This window comes from Eucyclogobius newberryi, unplaced genomic scaffold (genome assembly GCF_026437365.1).
Source record: "Eucyclogobius newberryi isolate DKJ021-1_F unplaced genomic scaffold, fEucNew1.0.hap1 SCAF_138, whole genome shotgun sequence".
NCBI lineage: Eukaryota > Metazoa > Chordata > Actinopteri > Gobiiformes > Gobiidae > Eucyclogobius > Eucyclogobius newberryi.
The window spans coordinates 153-21,743 of NW_027315766.1; the positions used below are offsets into that span (position 1 = coordinate 153).

The 21,591-nt window shown below is 48.9% G+C and overlaps 1 protein-coding gene across 1 annotated transcript; it reads right to left on the reverse strand.

Moving 5' to 3' along the window:
* Window positions 1–294: 294 nt before the first annotated feature.
* LOC140359051 (thyroglobulin-like) lies at window positions 295–20,324 on the reverse strand (the record flags this gene model as incomplete). Its single annotated transcript, XM_072443924.1, has 5 exons — window positions 20,264–20,324; window positions 7,228–7,318; window positions 4,733–4,824; window positions 585–740; window positions 295–466 (listed from the first exon to the last, which is right to left on the reverse strand). Coding segments are annotated over exons 1-5 (572 nt in total), but the record flags the coding sequence as incomplete, so codon positions are not given.
* Between the last annotated feature and the right edge of the window lie 1,267 nt (window positions 20,325–21,591).

Below are 21,591 nucleotides of genomic sequence, written 5' to 3' on the forward strand. Positions count from 1 at the left end.
CCTCCAGACTCCTCCCCCTCCCCCTCCAGACTCCTCCCCCTCCAGACTCCTCCCCCTCCCCCTCTGACTCCTCCCCCTCCAGACTCCTCCCCCTCCCCCTCCAGACTCCTCCCCCTCCAGACTCCTCCCCCTCCAGACTCCTCCCCCTCCAGACTCCTCCCCCTCCAGACTCCTCCCCCTCCCCCTCCAGACTCCTCCCCCTCCAGACTCCTCCCCCTCCAGACTCCTCCCCCTCCAGACTCCTCCCCCTCCCCCTCCAGACTCCTCCCCCTCCAGACTCCTCCCCCTCCTCACCTGCTGAAGGCGGAGCTCAGGTCCACTTCTCTCTCATTGGTGGAGTTTATGGATTTGCACTGAACAGGGAGAAAGTGTCCTTCATCCGAACACTGAGGAGACAAATGAGGAGACGAACGAGGAGACGAGGTGTGAAGGAGTCCACGAGAGACGACCTGACAGGGACCAGGACCTGTCCAAGAGACACAGGACAGAGACGTCAGGGACACAGGGACGACACTCAAAGACTATCAGCAAATTTATGTTGAATTTGCTGCACCAATGAAATCATCTGTCCTAATCGCACTCACATGTCCCGGGACGTCCTCTCTGTCTCGTCCCGTATATTTCCATCCCGTCAGTGTCCACGCACCAGCACTGTCCCCTGCTGGAGTCACACTGCACTGTCTCATAGTGTCCTGAAGACGAACAGCGAAGAGACGACTGGAGCTGGCAACGAGAGAGACCTGAGACACGAGAGACACGAGGGACATCACGTGAGACACAGCGAGAGACACAACAAGAGAGACCTGAGACACAACGAGAGACACGAGGGACATCACGTGAGACACAGCGAGAGACACAACAAGAGAGACCTGAGACACAACGAGAGACACGAGGGACATCACGTGAGACACAGCGAGAGACACAACAAGAGACACCTGAGACACAACGAGAGACACGAGGGACATCACGTGAGACACAGCGAGAGACACAACAAGAGACACCTGAGACACAACGAGAGACACGAGGAACATCACGTGAGACACAGCGAGAGACACAAGAGAGACCTGAGACACAACGAGAGACACGAGGGACATCACGAGAGACACAGCGAGAGACACAACAAGAGAGACCTGAGACACAACGAGAGACACGAGGGACATCACGAGAGACACAGCGAGAGACACAACAAGAGAGACCTGAGACACAACGAGAGACACGAGGGACATCACGTGAGACACAGCGAGAGACACAACAAGAGAGACCTGAGACACAACGAGAGACACGAGGGACATCACGTGAGACACAGCGAGAGACACAACAAGAGAGACCTGAGACACAACGAGAGACACGAGGGACATCAGGTGAGACACAGCGAGAGACACAACAAGAGACACCTGAGACACAACGAGAGACACGAGGGACATCACGTGAGACACAGCGAGAGACACAACAAGAGACACCTGAGACACAACGAGAGACACGAGGGACATCACATGAGACACAGCGAGAGACACAACAAGAGAGACCTGAGACAAAACGAGAGACACGAGGGACATCACGTGAGACACAGCGAGAGACACAACAAGAGAGACCTGAGACACAACGAGAGACACGAGGGACATCACGTGAGACACAGCGAGAGACACAACAAGAGAGACCTGAGACACAACGAGAGACACGAGGGACATCACGTGAGACACAGCGAGAGACACAACAAGAGAGACCTGAGACACAACGAGAGACACGAGGGACATCAGGTGAGACACAGCGAGAGACACAACAAGAGACACCTGAGACACAACGAGAGACACGAGGGACATCACGTGAGACACAGCGAGAGACACAACAAGAGACACCTGAGACACAACGAGAGACACGAGGGACATCACGTGAGACACAGCGAGAGACACAACAAGAGACACCTGAGACACAACGAGAGACACGAGGGACATCACGTGAGACACAGCGAGAGACACAACAAGAGACACCTGAGACACAACGAGAGACACGAGGGACATCACGTGAGACACAGCGAGAGACACAACAAGAGAGACCTGAGACACAACGAGAGACACGAGGGACATCACGTGAGACACAGCGAGAGACACAACAAGAGAGACCTGAGACACAACGAGAGACACGAGGGACATCACGTGAGACACAGCGAGAGACACAACAAGAGACACCTGAGACACAACGAGAGACACGAGGGACATCACGTGAGACACAGCGAGAGACACAACAAGAGACACCTGAGACACAACGAGAGACACGAGGGACATCACGTGAGACACAGCGAGAGACACAACAAGAGAGACCTGAGACACAACGAGAGACACGAGGGACATCACGTGAGACACAGCGAGAGACACAACAAGAGACACCTGAGACACAACGAGAGACACGAGGGACATCACGTGAGACACAGCGAGAGACACAACAAGAGACACCTGAGACACAACGAGAGACACGAGGGACATCACGTGAGACACAGCGAGAGACACAACAAGAGACACCTGAGACACAACGAGAGACACGAGGGACATCACGTGAGACACAGCGAGAGACACAACAAGAGACACCTGAGACACAACGAGAGACACGAGGGACATCACGTGAGACACAGCGAGAGACACAACAAGAGAGACCTGAGACACAACGAGAGACACGAGGGACATCACGTGAGACACAGCGAGAGACACAACAAGAGAGACCTGAGACACAACGAGAGACACGAGGGACATCACGTGAGACACAGCGAGAGACACAACAAGAGACACCTGAGACACAACGAGAGACACGAGGGACATCACGTGAGACACAGCGAGAGACACAACAAGAGACACCTGAGACACAACGAGAGACACGAGGGACATCACGTGAGACACAGCGAGAGACACAACAAGAGACACCTGAGACACAACGAGAGACACGAGGGACATCACGTGAGACACAGCGAGAGACACAACAAGAGACACCTGAGACACAACGAGAGACACGAGGGACATCACGTGAGACACAGCGAGAGACACAACAAGAGAGACCTGAGACACAACGAGAGACACGAGGGACATCACGTGAGACACAGCGAGAGACACAACAAGAGACACCTGAGACACAACGAGAGACACGAGGGACATCACGTGAGACACAGCGAGAGACACAACAAGAGACACCTGAGACACAACGAGAGACACGAGGGACATCACGTGAGACACAGCGAGAGACACAACAAGAGACACCTGAGACACAACGAGAGACACGAGGGACATCACGTGAGACACAGCGAGAGACACAACAAGAGACACCTGAGACACAACGAGAGACACGAGGGACATCACGTGAGACACAGCGAGAGACACAACGAGGGACACATTGAGGGACACTGGGGGCGTGTTCAGAGCCCACCACAGCAGGGTTCAGAGCCCACCACAGCAGGGTTCAGAGCCCACCACTACAGCAGGGTTCAGAGCCCACCACAGCAGGGTTCAGAGCCCACCATAACAGGGTTCAGAGCCCATCACAGCAGGGTTCAGAGCCCACCACAGCAGGGTTCAGAGCCCACCACAGCAGGGTTCAGAGCCCACCACAGCAGGGTTCCGAGCCCACCACAGCTGGGTTCAGAGCCCACCACAGCAGGGTTCAGAGCCCACCACTACAGCAGGGTTCAGAGCCCACCACAGCAGGGTTCAGATCCCACCACTACAGCAGGGTTCAGAGCCCACCACAGCAGGGTCCAGAGCCCACCACTACAGCAGGGTTCAGAGCCCACCGCAGCAGGATCCAGAGCCCACCATAACAGGGTTCAGAGCCCATCACAGCAGGGTTCAGAGCCCACCACAGCAGGGTTCAGAGCCCATCACAGCAGGGTCCAGAGCCCACCACTACAGCAGGGTTCAGAGCCCACCACAGCAGGGTTCAGAGCCCACCACTACAGCAGGGTTCAGAGCCCACCGCAGCAGGATCCAGAGCCCACCATAACAGGGTTCAGAGCCCATCACAGCAGGGTTCAGAGCCCACCACAGCAGGGTTCAGAGCCCATCACAGCAGGGTTCAGAGCCCACCACAGCAGGGTTCAGAGCCCACCACAGCAGGGTTCAGAGCCCACCACTACAGCAGGTTTCAGAGCCCACCACTACATCAGGGTTCAGAGCCCACCACAGCAGGGTTCAGAGCCCACCACTACAGCAGGGTTCCGAGCCCACCACAGCAGGGTTCAGAGCCCACCACTACAGCAGGGTTCAGATCCCACCGCAGCAGGATCCAGAGCCCACCATAACAGGGTTCAGAGCCCATCACAGCAGGGTTCAGAGCCCACCACAGCAGGGTTCAGAGCCCACCACAGCAGGGTTCAGAGCCCACCACAGCAGGGTTCAGAGCCCACCACAGCAGGGTTCCGAGCCCACCACAGCTGGGTTCAGAGCCCACCACAGCAGGGTTCAGAGCCCACCACAGCTGGGTTCAGAGCCCACCACAGCTGGGTTCAGAGCCCACCACAGCAGGGTTCAGAGCCCACCACCACAGCAGGGTTCAGAGCCCACCACTACAGCAGGGTTCAGAGCCCACCGCAGCAGGGTCCAGAGCCCAATCCTGGTTCTGACCTCAGCGTTTGACCATCGACCACAACATTCTACTGCAGAGGTCAGAATGTGATGTAGGTGTCTGAGGCCCCGCCCTCAGAGGCCCCGCCCTCATAATCCAGAGCTCCTCCCCTTGTTCTACAGTCACTCACAGTGAGGAGCAGAGTTGTTGGTTCGACTCCCGCTCAGCTCTTGTCCCTCGACGTCCACACACCAGCAGTGTCCCTCTGCACACTGCACCGAGCTGAGGACAAGGGACAACTGTCACACCTGTCATGACCTGTCACACCTGTCATGACCTGTCACACCTGTCATGACCTGTCACACCTGTCATGACTGTCACACCTGTCATGACTGTCACACCTGTCATGACCTGTCACACCTGTCATGACTGTCACACCTGTCATGACTGTCACACCTGTCATGACCTGTCACACCTGTCATGACCTGTCACACCTGTCATGACCTGTCACACCTGTCATGACTGTCACACCTGTCATGACTGTCACACCTGTCATGACCTGTCACACCTGTCATGACTGTCACACCTGTCATGACTGTCACACCTGTCATGACCTGTCACACCTGTCATGACCTGTCACACCTGTCATGACCTGTCACACCTGTCATGACTGTCACACCTGTCATGACTGTCACACCTGTCATGACCTGTCACACCTGTCATGACTGTCACACCTGTCATGACCTGTCACACCTGTCATGACTGTCACACCTGTCATGACTGTCACACCTGTCATGACCTGTCACACCTGTCATGACCTGTCACACCTGTCATGACTGTCACACCTGTCATGACCTGTCACACCTGTCATGACCTGTCACACCTGTCATGACTGTCACACCTGTCATGACCTGTCACACCTGTCATGACCTGTCACACCTGTCATGACTGTCACACCTGTCATGACTGTCACACCTGTCATGACCTGTCACACCTGTCATGACTGTCACACCTGTCATGACCTGTCACACCTGTCATGACCTGTCACACCTGTCATGACTGTCACACCTGTCATGACCTGTCACACCTGTCATGACTGTCACACCTGTCATGACCTGTCACACCTGTCATGACCTGTCACACCTGTCATGACTGTCACACCTGTCATGACCTGTCACACCTGTCATGACCTGTCACACCTGTCATGACTGTCACACCTGTCATGACTGTCACACCTGTCATGACCTGTCACACCTGTCATGACCTGTCACACCTGTCATGACTGTCACACCTGTCATGACCTGTCACACCTGTCATGACTGTCACACCTGTCATGACTGTCACACCTGTCATGACCTGTCACACCAGTCATGACCTGTCACACCTGTCATGACTGTCACACCTGCCATGACCTGTCACACCTGTCATGACCTGTCACACCTGTCATGACCTGTCACACCTGTCATGACTGTCACACCTGTCATGACTGTCACACCTGTCATGACCTGTCACACCTGTCATGACCTGTCACACCTGTCATGACTGTCACACCTGTCATGACCTGTCACACCTGTCATGACTGTCACACCTGTCATGACTGTCACACCTGTCATGACCTGTCACACCTGTCATGACCTGTCACACCTGTCATGACCTGTCACACCTGTCATGACTGTCACACCTGTCATGACCTGTCACACCTGTCATGACTGTCACACCTGTCATGACCTGTCACACCTGTCATGACCTGTCACACCTGTCATGACTGTCACACCTGTCATGACCTGTCACACCTGTCATGACTGTCACACCTGTCATGACCTGTCACACCTGTCATGACTGTCACACCTGTCATGACCTGTCACACCTGTCATGACCTGTCACACCTGTCATGACTGTCACACCTGTCATGACCTGTCACACCTGTCATGACCTGTCACACCTGTCATGACCTGTCACACCTGTCATGACTGTCACACCTGTCATGACCTGTCACACCTGTCATGACTGTCACACCTGTCATGACCTGTCACACCTGTCATGACTGTCACACCTGTCATGACCTGTCACACCTGTCATGACCTGTCACACCTGTCATGACCTGTCACACCTGTCATGACTGTCACACCTGTCATGACCTGTCACACCTGTCATGACTGTCACACCTGTCATGACTGTCACACCTGTCATGACTGTCACACCTGTCATGACCTGTCACACCTGTCATGACTGTCACACCTGTCATGACCTGTCACACCTGTCATGACCTGTCACACCTGTCATGACCTGTCACACCTGTCATGACTGTCACACCTGTCATGACTGTCACACCTCTCATGACTGTCACACCTGTCATGACTGTCACACCTGTCATGACCTGTCACACCTGTCATGACTGTCACACCTGTCATGACTGTCACACCTGTCATGACCTGTCACACCTGTCATGACTGTCACACCTGTCATGACTGTCACACCTGTCATGACCTGTCACACCTGTCATGACTGTCACACCTGTCATGACCTGTCACACCTGTCATGCACACCTGTCATGACTGTCACACCTGTCATGACTGTCACACCTGTCATGACCTGTCACACCTGTCATGACTGTCACACCTGTCATGACTGTCACACCTGTCATGACCTGTCACACCTGTCATGACCTGTGACCTTCTGCCGTACCTGAAGTGTCCGTCCACAGAGCAGTGAAGTCCAGGACTAGAACCAGAGTCTCTCAGTTTCTCACAGGGACGAGCTTCCTCCAGCTGGTACTCTAGAGGACAAACCAGGACTAAACCAGGACTAAACCAGGACTAAACCAGGTCTAAACCAGGACTAAACCAGGACTAAACCAGGACTAAACCAGGTCTAAACCAGGACTAAACCAGGTCTAAACCAGGACTAAACCAGGACTAAACCAGGACTAAACCAGGACTAAACCAGGACTAAACCAGGTCTAAACCAGGACTAAACCAGGTCTAAACCAGGACTAAACCAGGACTAAACCAGGACTAAACCAGGTCTAAACCAGGACTAAACCAGGTCTAAACCAGGTCTAAACCAGGACTAAACCAGGTCTAAACCAGGACTAAACCAGGACTAAACCAGGTCTAAACCAGGACTAAACCAGGTCTAAACCAGGACTAAACCAGGACTAAACCAGGACTAAACCAGGACTAAACCAGGACTAAACCAGGTCTAAACCAGGACTAAACCAGGTCTAAACCAGGACTAAACCAGGACTAAACCAGGACTAAACCAGGTCTAAACCAGGACTAAACCAGGTCTAAACCAGGTCTAAACCAGGACTAAACCAGGTCTAAACCAGGACTAAACCAGGTCTAAACCAGGACTAAACCAGGACTAAACCAGGTCTAAACCAGGACTAAACCAGGTCTAAACCAGGACTAAACCAGGTCTAAACCAGGTCTAAACCAGGTCTAAACCAGAACTAAACCAAGACTAAACCAGGACTAAACCAGGTCTAAACCAGGACTAAACCAGGTCTAAACCAGGTCTAAACCAGGACTAAAGCAGGACTAAAGCAGGACTAAAGCAGGACTAAAGCAGGACTAAAGCAGGACTAAAGCAGGACTAAAGCAGGACTAAAGCAGGACTAAAGCAGGTCTAAAGCAGGACTAAACCAGGACTAAACCAGGACTAAACCAGGACTAAACCAGGACTAAACCAGGTCTACACCAGGACTAAAGCAGGACTAAACCAGGACTAAACCAGGACTAAACCAGGACTAAACCAGGACTAAACCAGGTCTACACCAGGACTAAAGCAGGACTAAAGCAGGTCTAAAGCAGGACTAAAGCAGGACTAAAGCAGGACAAACCAGGACTAAAGCAGGTCTAAAGCAGGACTAAAGCAGGACTAAACCAGGACAAAAGCAGGACTAAAGCAGGACTAAAGCAGGACTAAAGCAGGTCTAAAGCAGGACTAAAGCAGGACTAAAGCAGGTCTAAAGCAGGACTAAAGCAGGACTAAAGCTGGACTAAAGCAGGACTAAAGCAGGTCTAAAGCAGGACTAAAGCAGGACTAAAGCAGGACTAAACCAGGACAAAAGCAGGTCTAAAGCAGGACTAAAGCTGGACTAAAGCAGGACTAAAGCAGGTCTAAAGCAGGACTAAAGCAGGACTAAAGCAGGACTAAAGCAGGACTAAAGCAGGACTAAAGCAGGACTAAAGCAGGAATAAAGCAGGACTAAAGCAGGACTAAACCAGGTCTAAACCAGGTCTAAACCAGGACTAAACCAGGTCTAAACCAGGTCTAAACCAGGACTAAACCAGGTCTAAACCAGGTCTAAACCAGGACTAAACCAGGTCTAAACCAGGACTAAACCAGGTCTAAACCAGGACTAAACCAGGACTAAACCAGGTCTAAACCAGGACTAAACCAGGTCTAAACCAGGACTAAACCAGGTCTAAACCAGGTCTAAACCAGGTCTAAACCAGAACTAAACCAAGACTAAACCAGGACTAAACCAGGTCTAAACCAGGTCTAAACCAGGACTAAAGCAGGACTAAAGCAGGACTAAAGCAGGACTAAACCAGGCCTAAACCAGGACTAAACCTGGACTAAACCAGGACTAAACCAGGACTAAACCAGGACTAAACCAGGACTAAACCAGGACTAAAGCAGGACTAAAGCAGGACTAAAGCAGGTCTAAAGCAGGACTAAACCAGGACTAAACCAGGACTAAACCAGGTCTAAACCAGGTCTAAACCAGGACTAAACCTGGACTAAACCAGGACTAAACCAGGACTAAAGCAGGACTAAAGCAGGACTAAAGCAGGACTAAAGCAGGACTAAAGCAGGACTAAAGCAGGACAAACCAGGACTAAAGCAGGTCTAAAGCAGGTCTAAAGCAAGACTAAAGCAGGACTAAACCAGGACTAAAGCAGGACTAAAGCAGGACTAAAGCAGGACTAAAGCAGGTCTAAAGCAGGACTAAAGCAGGACTAAAGCTGGACTAAAGCAGGACTAAACCAGGACTAAAGCAGGTCTAAAGCAGGACTAAAGCAGGTCTAAAGCAGGACTAAACCAGGACTAAAGCAGGACTAAAGCAGGACTAAAGCAGGACTAAAGCAGGTCTAAAGCAGGACTAAAGCAGGACTAAAGCAGGTCTAAAGCAGGACTAAAGCAGGACTAAACCAGGTCTAAAGCAGGACTAAAGCAGGTCTAAAGCAGGACTAAAGCAGGACTAAAGCAGGACTAAACCAGGTCTAAAGCAGGACTAAAGCAGGACTAAAGCAGGTCTAAAGCAGGACTAAAGCAGGACTAAAGCAGGACTAAACCAGGACTAAACCAGGACTAAAGCAGGACTAAAGCAGGACTAAAGCAGGACTAAAGCAGGACTAAAGCAGGACTAAAGCAGGACTAAAGCAGGAATAAAGCAGGACTAAAGCAGGACTAAACCAGGTCTAAACCAGGTCTAAACCAGGACTAAACCAGGTCTAAACCAGGTCTAAACCAGGACTAAACCAGGTCTAAACCAGGTCTAAACCAGGACTAAACCAGGTCTAAACCAGGACTAAACCAGGTCTAAACCAGGTCTAAACCAGGTCTAAACCAGAACTAAACCAAGACTAAACCAGGACTAAACCAGGTCTAAACCAGGTCTAAACCAGGACTAAAGCAGGACTAAAGCAGGACTAAAGCAGGACTAAACCAGGCCTAAACCAGGACTAAACCAGGACTAAACCAGGACTAAACCAGGACTAAACCAGGACTAAACCAGGACTAAAGCAGGACTAAACCAGGTCTAAACCAGGACTAAACCAGGTCTAAACCAGGTCTAAACCAGGTCTAAACCAGAACTAAACCAAGACTAAACCAGGACTAAACCAGGTCTAAACCAGGTCTAAACCAGGACTAAAGCAGGACTAAACCTGGACTAAACCAGGACTAAACCAGGACTAAACCAGGACTAAACCAGGACTAAACCAGGACTAAAGCAGGACTAAAGCAGGACTAAAGAAGGACTAAAGCAGGTCTAAAGCAGGACTAAACCAGGACTAAACCAGGACTAAACCTGGACTAAACCAGGACTAAACCAGGACTAAAGCAGGACTAAAGCAGGACTAAAGCAGGACTAAAGCAGGACTAAAGCAGGACTAAAGCAGGACAAACCAGGACTAAAGCAGGTCTAAAGCAGGTCTAAAGCAAGACTAAAGCAGGACTAAACCAGGACTAAAACAGGACTAAAGCAGGTCTAAAGCAAGACTAAAGCAGGACTAAACCAGGAATAAAGCAGGACTAAAGCAGGTCTAAAGCAGGACTAAACCAGGACTAAAGCAGGAATAAAGCAGGACTAAAGCAGGACTAAAGCAGGACTAAAGCAGGACTAAAGCAGGACTAAAGCAGGACTAAAGCAGGAATAAAGCAGGACTAAAGCAGGACTAAAGCAGGAATAAAGCAGGACTAAACCAGGAATAAAGCAGGACTAAAGCAGGACTAAACCAGGTCTAAACCAGGTCTAAACCAGGACTAAACCAGGTCTAAACCAGGTCTAAACCAGGACTAAACCAGGTCTAAACCAGGTCTAAACCAGGACTAAACCAGGTCTAAACCAGGACTAAACCAGGTCTAAACCAGGACTAAACCAGGACTAAACCAGGTCTAAACCAGGACTAAACCAGGTCTAAACCAGGTCTAAACCAGGTCTAAACCAGAACTAAACCAAGACTAAACCAGGACTAAACCAGGTCTAAACCAGGTCTAAACCAGGACTAAAGCAGGACTAAAGCAGGACTAAACCAGGACTAAACCAGGACTAAACCAGGACTAAACCAGGACTAAACCAGGACTAAACCAGGACTAAAGCAGGACTAAAGAAGGACTAAAGCAGGACTAAAGCAGGACTAAAGCAGGTCTAAAGCAGGACTAAACCAGGACTAAACCAGGACTAAACCAGGTCTAAACCAGGTCTAAACCAGGACTAAACCTGGACTAAACCAGGACTAAACCAGGACTAAAGCAGGACTAAAGCAGGACTAAAGCAGGACTAAAGCAGGACTAAAGCAGGACTAAAGCAGGTCTAAAGCAGGACTAAAGCAGGACTAAAGCAGGACTAAAGCAGGTCTAAAGCAGGACTAAAGCAGGACTAAAGCAGGACTAAACCAGGACTAAAGCAGGACTAAAGCGGGACTAAAGCAGGACTAAAGCAGGACTAAACCAGGACTAAAGCGGGACTAAAGCGGGACTAAAGCAGGACTAAAGCAGGACTAAACCAGGACTAAAGCAGGTCTAAACCAGGACTAAAGCAGGACTAAAGCAGGACTAAAGCAGGACTAAACCAGGTCTAAAGCAGGACTAAACCAGGACTAAAGCAGGTCTAAACCAGGACTAAAGCAGGTCTAAAGCAGGACTAAAGCAGGACTAAACCAGGTCTAAAGCAGGACTAAACCAGGACTAAACCAGGACTAAAGCAGGACTAAACAAGGACTAAACCAGGACTAAAGCAGGACTAAACAAGGACTAAACCAGGACTAAACCAGGACTAAAGCTGGACAAACCAGGACTAAAGCAGGACTAAACCATGACTAAACCAGGACTAAACCAGGACTAAAGCTGGACTAAAGCAGGTCTAAACCAGAACTAAAGCATGACTAAAGCAGGACTAAAGCAGGACTAAAGCAGGTCTAAAGCAGGACTAAAGCATGACTAAAGCAGGACTAAAGCAGGACTAAAGCAGGACTAAAGCAGGACTAAACCAGGACTAAACCAGAACTAAACCAGGACTAAACCAGAACTAAAGCAGGACTAAACCAGAACTAAAGCAGGACTAAACCAGGACTAAACCAGAACTAAACCAGGACTAAAGCAGGACTAAACCAGGACTAAAGCAGGACTAAAGCAGGACTAAAGCAGGACTAAAGCAGGACTAAAGCAGGACTAAACCGGGACTAAACCGGGACTAAAGCAGGACTAAAGCAGGACTAAAGCAGGACTAAAGCAGGACTAAACCAGGACTAAAGCAGGACTAAAGCAGGACTAAAGCAGGACTAAAGCAGGACTAAAGCAGGACTAAAGCTGGACTAAACCAGAACTAAAGCAGGTCTAAACCAGGACTAAAGCAGGACTAAACCAGAACTAAAGCAGGACTAAACCAGGACTAAAGCAGGACTAACGCAGGACTAAAGCAGGACTAAACCAGAACTAAAGCAGGACTAAAGCAGGTCTAAACCAGGACTAAAGCAGGACTAAACCAGGACTAAAGCAGGACTAAAGCAGGACTAAACCAGGACTAAAGCAGGTCTATAGCAGGACTAAAGCAGGACTAAAGCAGGACTAAAGCAGGACTAAACCAGGACTAAACCAGGACTAAAGCAGGTCTAAAGCAGGACTAAAGCAGGACTAAAGCAGGACTAAAGCAGGACTAAAGCAGGTCTAAAGCAGGACTAAAGCAGGACTAAAGCAGGACTAAACCAGGACTAAACCAGGACTAAAGCAGGACTAAAGCAGGACTAAACCAGGACTAAACCAGGACTAAACCAGGACTAAAGCAGGACTAAAGCAGGACTAAACCAGGACTAAAGCAGGACTAAACCAGGACTAAACCAGGACTAAAGCAGGACTAAAGCAGGTCTAAAGCAGGACTAAAGCAGGACTAAAGCAGGACTAAAGCAGGACTAAAGCAGGACTAAAGCAGGACTAAACCAGGACTAAAGCAGGACTAAACCAGGACTAAAGCAGGACTAAACCAGGACTAAACCAGGACTAAAGCGGGACTAAAGCAGGCCTAAAGCAGGACTAAACCAGGACTAAAGCAGGTCTAAAGCAGGACTAAAGCAGGACTAAAGCAGGACTAAACCAGGACTAAAGCAGGACTAAACCAGGACTAAACCAGGACTAAAGCGGGACTAAAGCAGGACTAAAGCAGGTCTAAAGCAGGACTAAAGCAGGACTAAACCAGGACTAAAGCAGGTCTAAAGCAGGACTAAACCAGGACTAAAGCAGGACTAAAGCAGGACAAACCAGGACTAAAGCGGGACTAAAGCAGGACTAAAGCAGGACTAAACCAGGTCTAAAGCAGGTCTAAAGCAGGACTAAAGCAGGACTAAAACAGGACTAAACCAGGACTAAAGCAGGACTAAACCAGGACTAAAGCAGGACTAAAGCAGGTCTAAAGCAGGTCTAAAGCAGGACTAAACCAGGACTAAACCAGGACTAAACCAGGACTAAAGCGGGACTAAAGCAGGACTAAAGCAGGACTAAACCAGGTCTAAAGCAGGTCTAAAGCAGGACTAAAGCAGGACAAAAGCAGGACAAACCAGGACTAAACCAGGTCTAAAGCAGGTCTAAAGGAGGACTAAAGCAGGACTAAAGCAGGACAAACCAGGACTAAAGCAGGACTAAACCAGGTCTAAAGCAGGACTAAAGCAGGTCTAAAGCAGGACTAAACCAGGACTAAAGCAGGTCTAAAGCAGGTCTAAAGCAGGACTAAAGCAGGACTAAAGCAGGACAAACCAGGACTAAACCAGGACTAAACCAGGACTAAACCAGGACTAAAGCAGGTCTAAAGCAGGTCTAAAGCAGGACTAAAGCAGGACTAAAGCAGGACAAACCAGGACTAAACCAGGACTAAACCAGGACTAAAGCAGGTCTAAAGCAGGACTAAAGCAGGACTAAAGCTGGACTAAAGCAGGACTAAACCAGGACTAAAGCAGGACTAAAGCAGGACTAAACCAGGTCTAAAGCAGGACTAAACCAGGACTAAAGCAGGACTAAAGCAGGACTAAACCAGGACTAAAGCAGGACTAAAGCAGGTCTAAACCAGGACTAAACCAGGACTAAAGCAGGACTAAACCAGGACTAAAGCGGGACTAAAGCGGGACTAAAGCAGGACTAAAGCAGGACTAAACCAGGACTAAACCAGGACTAAAGCGGGACTAAAGCGGGACTAAAGCTGGACTAAAGCAGGACTAAACCAGGACTAAAGCAGGACTAAAGCAGGACTAAACCAGGACTAAAGCAGGACTAAAGCAGGTCTAAAGCAGGTCTAAAGCAGGACTAAAGCAGGACTAAAGCAGGACTAAAGCAGGTCTAAAGCAGGACTAAAGCAGGACTAAAGCAGGACTAAACCAGGACTAAACCAGGACTAAAGCGGGACTAAAGCGGGACTAAAGCGGGTCTAAAGCAGGACTAAAGCTGGACTAAAGCAGGACTAAACCAGGACTAAAGCAGGACTAAAGCAGGACTAAACCAGGACTAAAGCAGGACTAAAGCAGGTCTAAAGCAGGACTAAAGCAGGACTAAAGACAGGACTAAAGCAGGACTAAAGCAGGACTAAAGCAGGACTAAAGACAGGACTAAAGCAGGTCTAAAGCAGGTCTAAAGCAGGTCTAAAGCGGGACTAAAGCCGGTCTAAAGCAGGTCTAAAGCAGGACTAAAGCAGGACTAAAGCAGGACTAAAGCAGGACTAAAGCAGGAATAAAGCAGGACTAAAGCAGGACTAAAGCAGGAATAAAGCAGGACTAAACCAGGAATAAAGCAGAACTAAAGCAGGACTAAACCAGGTCTAAACCAGGTCTAAACCAGGACTAAACCAGGTCTAAACCAGGTCTAAACCAGGACTAAACCAGGTCTAAACCAGGTCTAAACCAGGACTAAACCAGGTCTAAACCAGGACTAAACCAGGTCTAAACCAGGACTAAACCAGGTCTAAACCAGGACTAAACCAGGTCTAAACCAGGTCTAAACCAGGTCTAAACCAGAACTAAACCAAGACTAAACCAGGACTAAACCAGGTCTAAACCAGGTCTAAACCAGGACTAAAGCAGGACTAAAGCAGGACTAAACCAGGTCTAAACCAGGTCTAAACCAGGACTAAACCAGGTCTAAACCAGGTCTAAACCAGGTCTAAACCAGAACTAAACCAAGACTAAACCAGGACTAAACCAGGTCTAAACCAGGTCTAAACCAGGACTAAAGCAGGACTAAACCAGGACTAAACCAGGACTAAACCAGGACTAAACCAGGACTAAAGCAGGACTAAAGAAGGACTAAAGCAGGACTAAACCAGGACTAAACCAGGACTAAACCAGGACTAAAGCAGGACTAAACCAGGACTAAACCAGGACTAAACCAGGTCTAAACCAGGTCTAAACCAGGACTAAACCTGGACTAAACCAGGACTAAACCAGGACTAAAGCAGGACTAAAGCAGGACTAAAGCAGGACTAAAGCAGGACTAAAGCAGGTCTAAAGGAGGACTAAAGCAGGACTAAAGCAGGACTAAAGCAGGACTAAAGCAGGTCTAAAGCAGGACTAAAGCAGGACTAAAGCAGGACTAAAGCGGGACTAAAGCAGGACTAAAGCAGGACTAAACCAGGACTAAAGCGGGACTAAAGCGGGACTAAAGCAGGACTAAAGCAGGACTAAACCAGGACTAAAGCAGGTCTAAACCAGGACTAAAGCAGGACTAAAGCAGGACTAAAGCAGGACTAAACCAGGTCTAAAGCAGGACTAAACCAGGACTAAAGCAGGTCTAAACCAGGACTAAAGCAGGTCTAAAGCAGGACTAAAGCAGGACTAAACCAGGACTAAACCAGGACTAAAGCAGGACTAAACAAGGACTAAACCAGGACTAAAGCAGGACTAAACCATGACTAAACCAGGACTAAACCAGGACTAAAGCTGGACAAACCAGGACTAAACCAGGACTAAACCAGGACTAAACCAGGACTAAAGCAGGACTAAAGCAGGTCTAAACCAGAACTAAAGCAGGACTAAACCAGGACTAAAGCAGGTCTAAAGCAGGACTAAAGCAGGACTAAAGCAGGACTAAAGCAGGTCTAAACCAGAACTAAAGCAGGTCTAAAGCAGGACTAAAGCATGACTAAAGCAGGACTAAAGCAGGACTAAAGCAGGTCTAAAGCAGGACTAAAGCATGACTAAAGCAGGACTAAAGCAGGACTAAAGCAGGACTAAAGCAGGACTAAACCAGGACTAAACCAGAACTAAACCAGGACTAAACCAGAACTAAAGCAGGACTAAACCAGAACTAAAGCAGGACTAAAGCAGGACTAAACCAGGACTAAAGCAGGACTAAACCAGAACTAAACCAGGACTAAAGCAGGACTAAACCAGGACTAAAGCAGGACTAAAGCAGGACTAAAGCAGGACTAAAGCAGGACTAAAGCAGGACTAAACCGGGACTAAACCGGGACTAAAGCAGGACTAAAGCAGGACTAAAGCAGGACTAAACCAGGACTAAAGCAGGACTAAAGCAGGACTAAAGCAGGACTAAAGCTGGACTAAACCAGAACTAAAGCAGGTCTAAACCAGGACTAAAGCAGGACTAAACCAGGACTAAAGCAGGTCTAAAGCAGGACTAAAGCAGGACTAAAGCAGGACTAAACCAGAACTAAAGCAGGACTAAACCAGGACTAAAGCAGGTCTAAAGCAGGACTAAAGCAGGACTAAACCAGAACTAAAGCAGGACTAAAGCAGGTCTAAACCAGGACTAAACCAGGACTAAAGCAGGACTAAAGCAGGACTAAAGCAGGACTAAACCAGGACTAAACCAGGACTAAACCAGGACTAAAGCAGGACTAAACCAGGTCTAAAGCAGGACTAAACCAGAACTAAAGCAGGACTAAAGCAGGTCTAAACCAGGACTAAAGCAGGACTAAACCAGAACTAAAGCAGGACTAAAGCAGGACTAAACCAGAACTAAAGCGGGACTAAACCAGGTCTAAAGCAGGACTTAAGCGGGTCTAAACCAGGACTAAAGCAGGACTAAAGCAGGTCTAAAGCAGGACTAAACCAGGACTAAAGCAGGACTAAAGCAGGACTAAAGCAGGACTAAACCAGGACTAAACCAGGACTAAACCAGGACTAAAGCAGGACTAAAGCAGGACTAAAGCAGGACTAAAGCAGGACTAAAGCAGGACTAAAGCAGGACTAAACCAGGTCTAAAGCAGGACTAAAGCAGGACTAAAGCAGGACTAAACCAGGACTAAAGCAGGACTAAACCAGGACTAAAGCAGGACTAAACCAGGACTAAACCAGGACTAAAGCGGGACTGAAGCAGGCCTAAAGCAGGACTAAACCAGGACTAAAGCAGGTCTAAAGCAGGACTAAAGCAGGACTAAAGCAGGACTAAAGCAGGACTAAAGCAGGTCTAAAGCAGCACTAAAGCAGGACTAAAGCAGGACTAAACCAGGACTAAACCAGGACTAAAGCAGGACTAAAGCAGGACTAAACCAGGACTAAACCAGGACTAAACCAGGACTAAAGCGGGACTAAAGCAGGCCTAAAGCAGGACTAAACCAGGACTAAAGCAGGTCTAAAGCAGGACTAAAGCAGGACTAAAGCAGGACTAAACCAGGACTAAAGCAGGACTAAACCAGGACTAAAGCAGGACTAAAGCAGGACAAACCAGGACTAAAGCGGGACTAAAGCAGGTCTAAACCAGGACTAAAGCGGGACTAAAGCAGGCCTAAAGCAGGACTAAAGCAGGACTAAAGCAGGTCTAAAGCAGGACTAAAGCAGGACTAAAGCAGGACTAAAGCAGGTCTAAACCAGGACTAAAGCGGGACTAAAGCAGGCCTAAACCAGGACTAAAGCAGGACTAAAGCAGGTCTAAAGCAGGACTAAAGCAGGACTAAACCAGGACTAAAGCAGGCCTAAAGCAGGACTAAACCAGGACTAAAGCAGGTCTAAAGCAGGACTAAAGCAGGACTAAAGCAGGACTAAACCAGGACTAAAGCAGGACTAAACCAGGACTAAAGCAGGACTAAAGCAGGACAAACCAGGACTAAAGCGGGACTAAAGCAGGTCTAAACCAGGACTAAAGCGGGACTAAAGCAGGCCTAAAGCAGGACTAAAGCAGGACTAAAGCAGGTCTAAAGCAGGACTAAAGCAGGACTAAAGCAGGACTAAAGCAGGTCTAAACCAGGACTAAAGCGGGACTAAAGCAGGCCTAAACCAGGACTAAAGCAGGACTAAAGCAGGTCTAAAGCAGGACTAAAGCAGGACTAAACCAGGACTAAAGCAGGTCTAAAGCAGGACTAAACCAGGACTAAAGCAGGACTAAAGCAGGACAAACCAGGACTAAAGCGGGACTAAAGCAGGACTAAAGCAGGACTAAACCAGGTCTAAAGCAGGTCTAAAGCAGGACTAAAGCAGGACTAAAACAGGACTAAACCAGGACTAAAGCAGGACTAAACCAGGACTAAAGCAGGACTAAAGCAGGTCTAAAGCAGGTCTAAAGCAGGACTAAACCCGGACTAAACCAGGACTAAACCAGGACTAAAGCGGGACTAAAGCAGGACTAAAGCAGGACTAAACCAGGTCTAAAGCAGGTCTAAAGCAGGACTAAAGCAGGACTAAAACAGGACTAAACCAGGACTAAAGCAGGACTAAAACAGGACTAAAGCAGGACTAAAGCAGGACAAAAGCAGGACAAACCAGGACTAAACCAGGTCTAAAGCAGGTCTAAAGGAGGACTAAAGCAGGACTAAAGCAGGACAAACCAGGACTAAAGCAGGACTAAACCAGGTCTAAAGCAGGACTAAAGCAGGTCTAAAGCAGGACTAAACCAGGACTAAAGCAGGTCTAAAGCAGGTCTAAAGCAGGACTAAAGCAGGACTAAAGCAGGACAAACCAGGACTAAACCAGGACTAAACCAGGACTAAACCAGGACTAAAGCAGGTCTAAAGCAGGTCTAAAGCAGGACTAAAGCAGGACTAAAGCAGGACAAACCAGGACTAAACCAGGACTAAACCAGGACTAAAGCAGGTCTAAAGCAGGACTAAAGCAGGACTAAAGCTGGACTAAAGCAGGACTAAACCAGGACTAAAGCAGGACTAAAGCAGGACTAAACCAGGTCTAAAGCAGGACTAAACCAGGACTAAAGCAGGACTAAAGCAGGACTAAACCAGGACTAAAGCAGGACTAAAGCAGGTCTAAACCAGGACTAAACCAGGACTAAAGCAGGACTAAACCAGGACTAAAGCGGGACTAAAGCGGGACTAAAGCAGGACTAAAGCAGGACTAAACCAGGACTAAACCAGGACTAAAGCGGGACTAAAGCGGGACTAAAGCGGGTCTAAAGCAGGACTAAAGCTGGACTAAAGCAGGACTAAACCAGGACTAAAGCAGGACTAAAGCAGGACTAAACCAGGACTAAAGCAGGACTAAAGCAGGTCTAAAGCAGGACTAAAGCAGGTCTAAAGCAGGTCTAAAGCAGGACTAAAGCAGGTCTAAAGCAGGACTAAAGCAGGACTAAAGCAGGACTAAAGCAGGACTAAAGCAGGTCTAAAGCAGGTCTAAAGCAGGTCTAAAGCAGGACTAAAGCAGGACTAAAGCAGGACTAAAGCAGGTCTAAAGCAGGACTAAAGCAGGACTAAAGCAGGACTAAACCAGGACTAAACCAGGACTAAAGCGGGACTAAAGCGGGACTAAAGCGGGTCTAAAGCAGGACTAAAGCTGGACTAAAGCAGGACTAAACCAGGACTAAAGCAGGACTAAAGCAGGACTAAACCAGGACTAAAGCAGGACTAAAGCAGGTCTAAAGCAGGACTAAAGCAGGACTAAAGACAGGACTAAAGCAGGACTAAAGCAGGACTAAAGCAGGACTAAAGCAGGTCTAAAGCAGGTCTAAAGCAGGTCTAAAGCAGGTCTAAAGCAGGTCTAAAGCAGGACTAAAGCAGGACTAAACCAGGTCTAAAGCAGGACTAAAGCGTTTCTAAAGCGGGACTTACCTGAGGGCGTGGTCCATGCCGGGGCCGAGAAGAGGCTGAACAGGACCCAGACGAGGGACATGGTTCTGGTCTGGATCTGGGTCTTGGTAAAGTCCTGGTTTAAAGCCGGACTCTTTATAAAGAGCCAGAGTGCTGAGTCACACTGAGTCCACATGGTTCTCATGGTCCAGCGGCTCAGAACCGAGAGCTCTCAACGCTGCGCCGTGATTGGACGAGAGCAGTTCTTGTTCTTTTCCACAGCAAACGCCGAGTCAGGCTCATGTGAACATAGAGGGTTCTAAACACAGAGGATCTGAACACAGAGTGTTCTGAACACAGAGGGTTCTGAACAGAGAGGGTTCTGAACACAGAGTGTTCTGAACACAGAGTGTTCTGAACACAGAGGGTTCTGAACAGAGAGGGTTCTGAACACAGAGGGTTCTAAACACAGAGGGTTCTGAACACAGAGGTTCTGAACACAGAGGGTTCTGAACACAGAGGGTTCAGATCACAGAGGATCTGAACACAGAGGGTTCTGAACACAGAGGGTTCTGAACAGAGGATCTGAAGACAGAGGATCTGAACACAGAGGGTTCTGAACAGAGGATCTGAACACAGAGGGTTTTGAACACAGAGGGTTCTAAACACAGAGGGTTCTGAACACAGAGGTTCTGAACACAGAGGGTTCTGAACACAGAGGGTTCAGATCACAGAGGATCTGAACACAGAGGGTTCTGAACACAGAGGGTTCTGAACAGAGGATCTGAAGACAGAGGATCTGAACACAGAGGGTTCTGAACAGAGGATCTGAACACAGAGGGTTTTGAACACAGAGGGTTCTGAACAGAGGATCTGAACACAGAGGATCTGAACACAAAGGGATCTGAACACAGAGGGTTCTGAACACAGAGGGTTCTGAACACAGAGGGTTCTGAACACAGAGGGATCTAAACACAGAGTGTTCTAAACACAGAGTGTTCTGAACACAGAGGGTTCTGAACACAGAGGGATCTGAACACAGAGGGTTCTGAACAGAGGATCTGAACACAGAGGGATCTGAACACAGATGATCTGAACACAGAGGGTTCTGAACACAGAGGGTTCTGAACAGAGGATCTGAACACAGAGGGTTCTGAACACAGAGGGTTCTGAACACAGAGGGTTCTGAACAAAGAGGGATCCGAACACAGAGGGTTCTGAACACAGAGGATCTGAACACAGAGGGTTCTGAACAGAGGATCTGAACACAGAGGGTTCTGAACAGAGAGGGTTCTGAACAGAGTATCTGAACACAGAGGGTTCTGAACACAGAGGGTTCTAAACACAGAGGGTTCTGAACACAGAGGGTT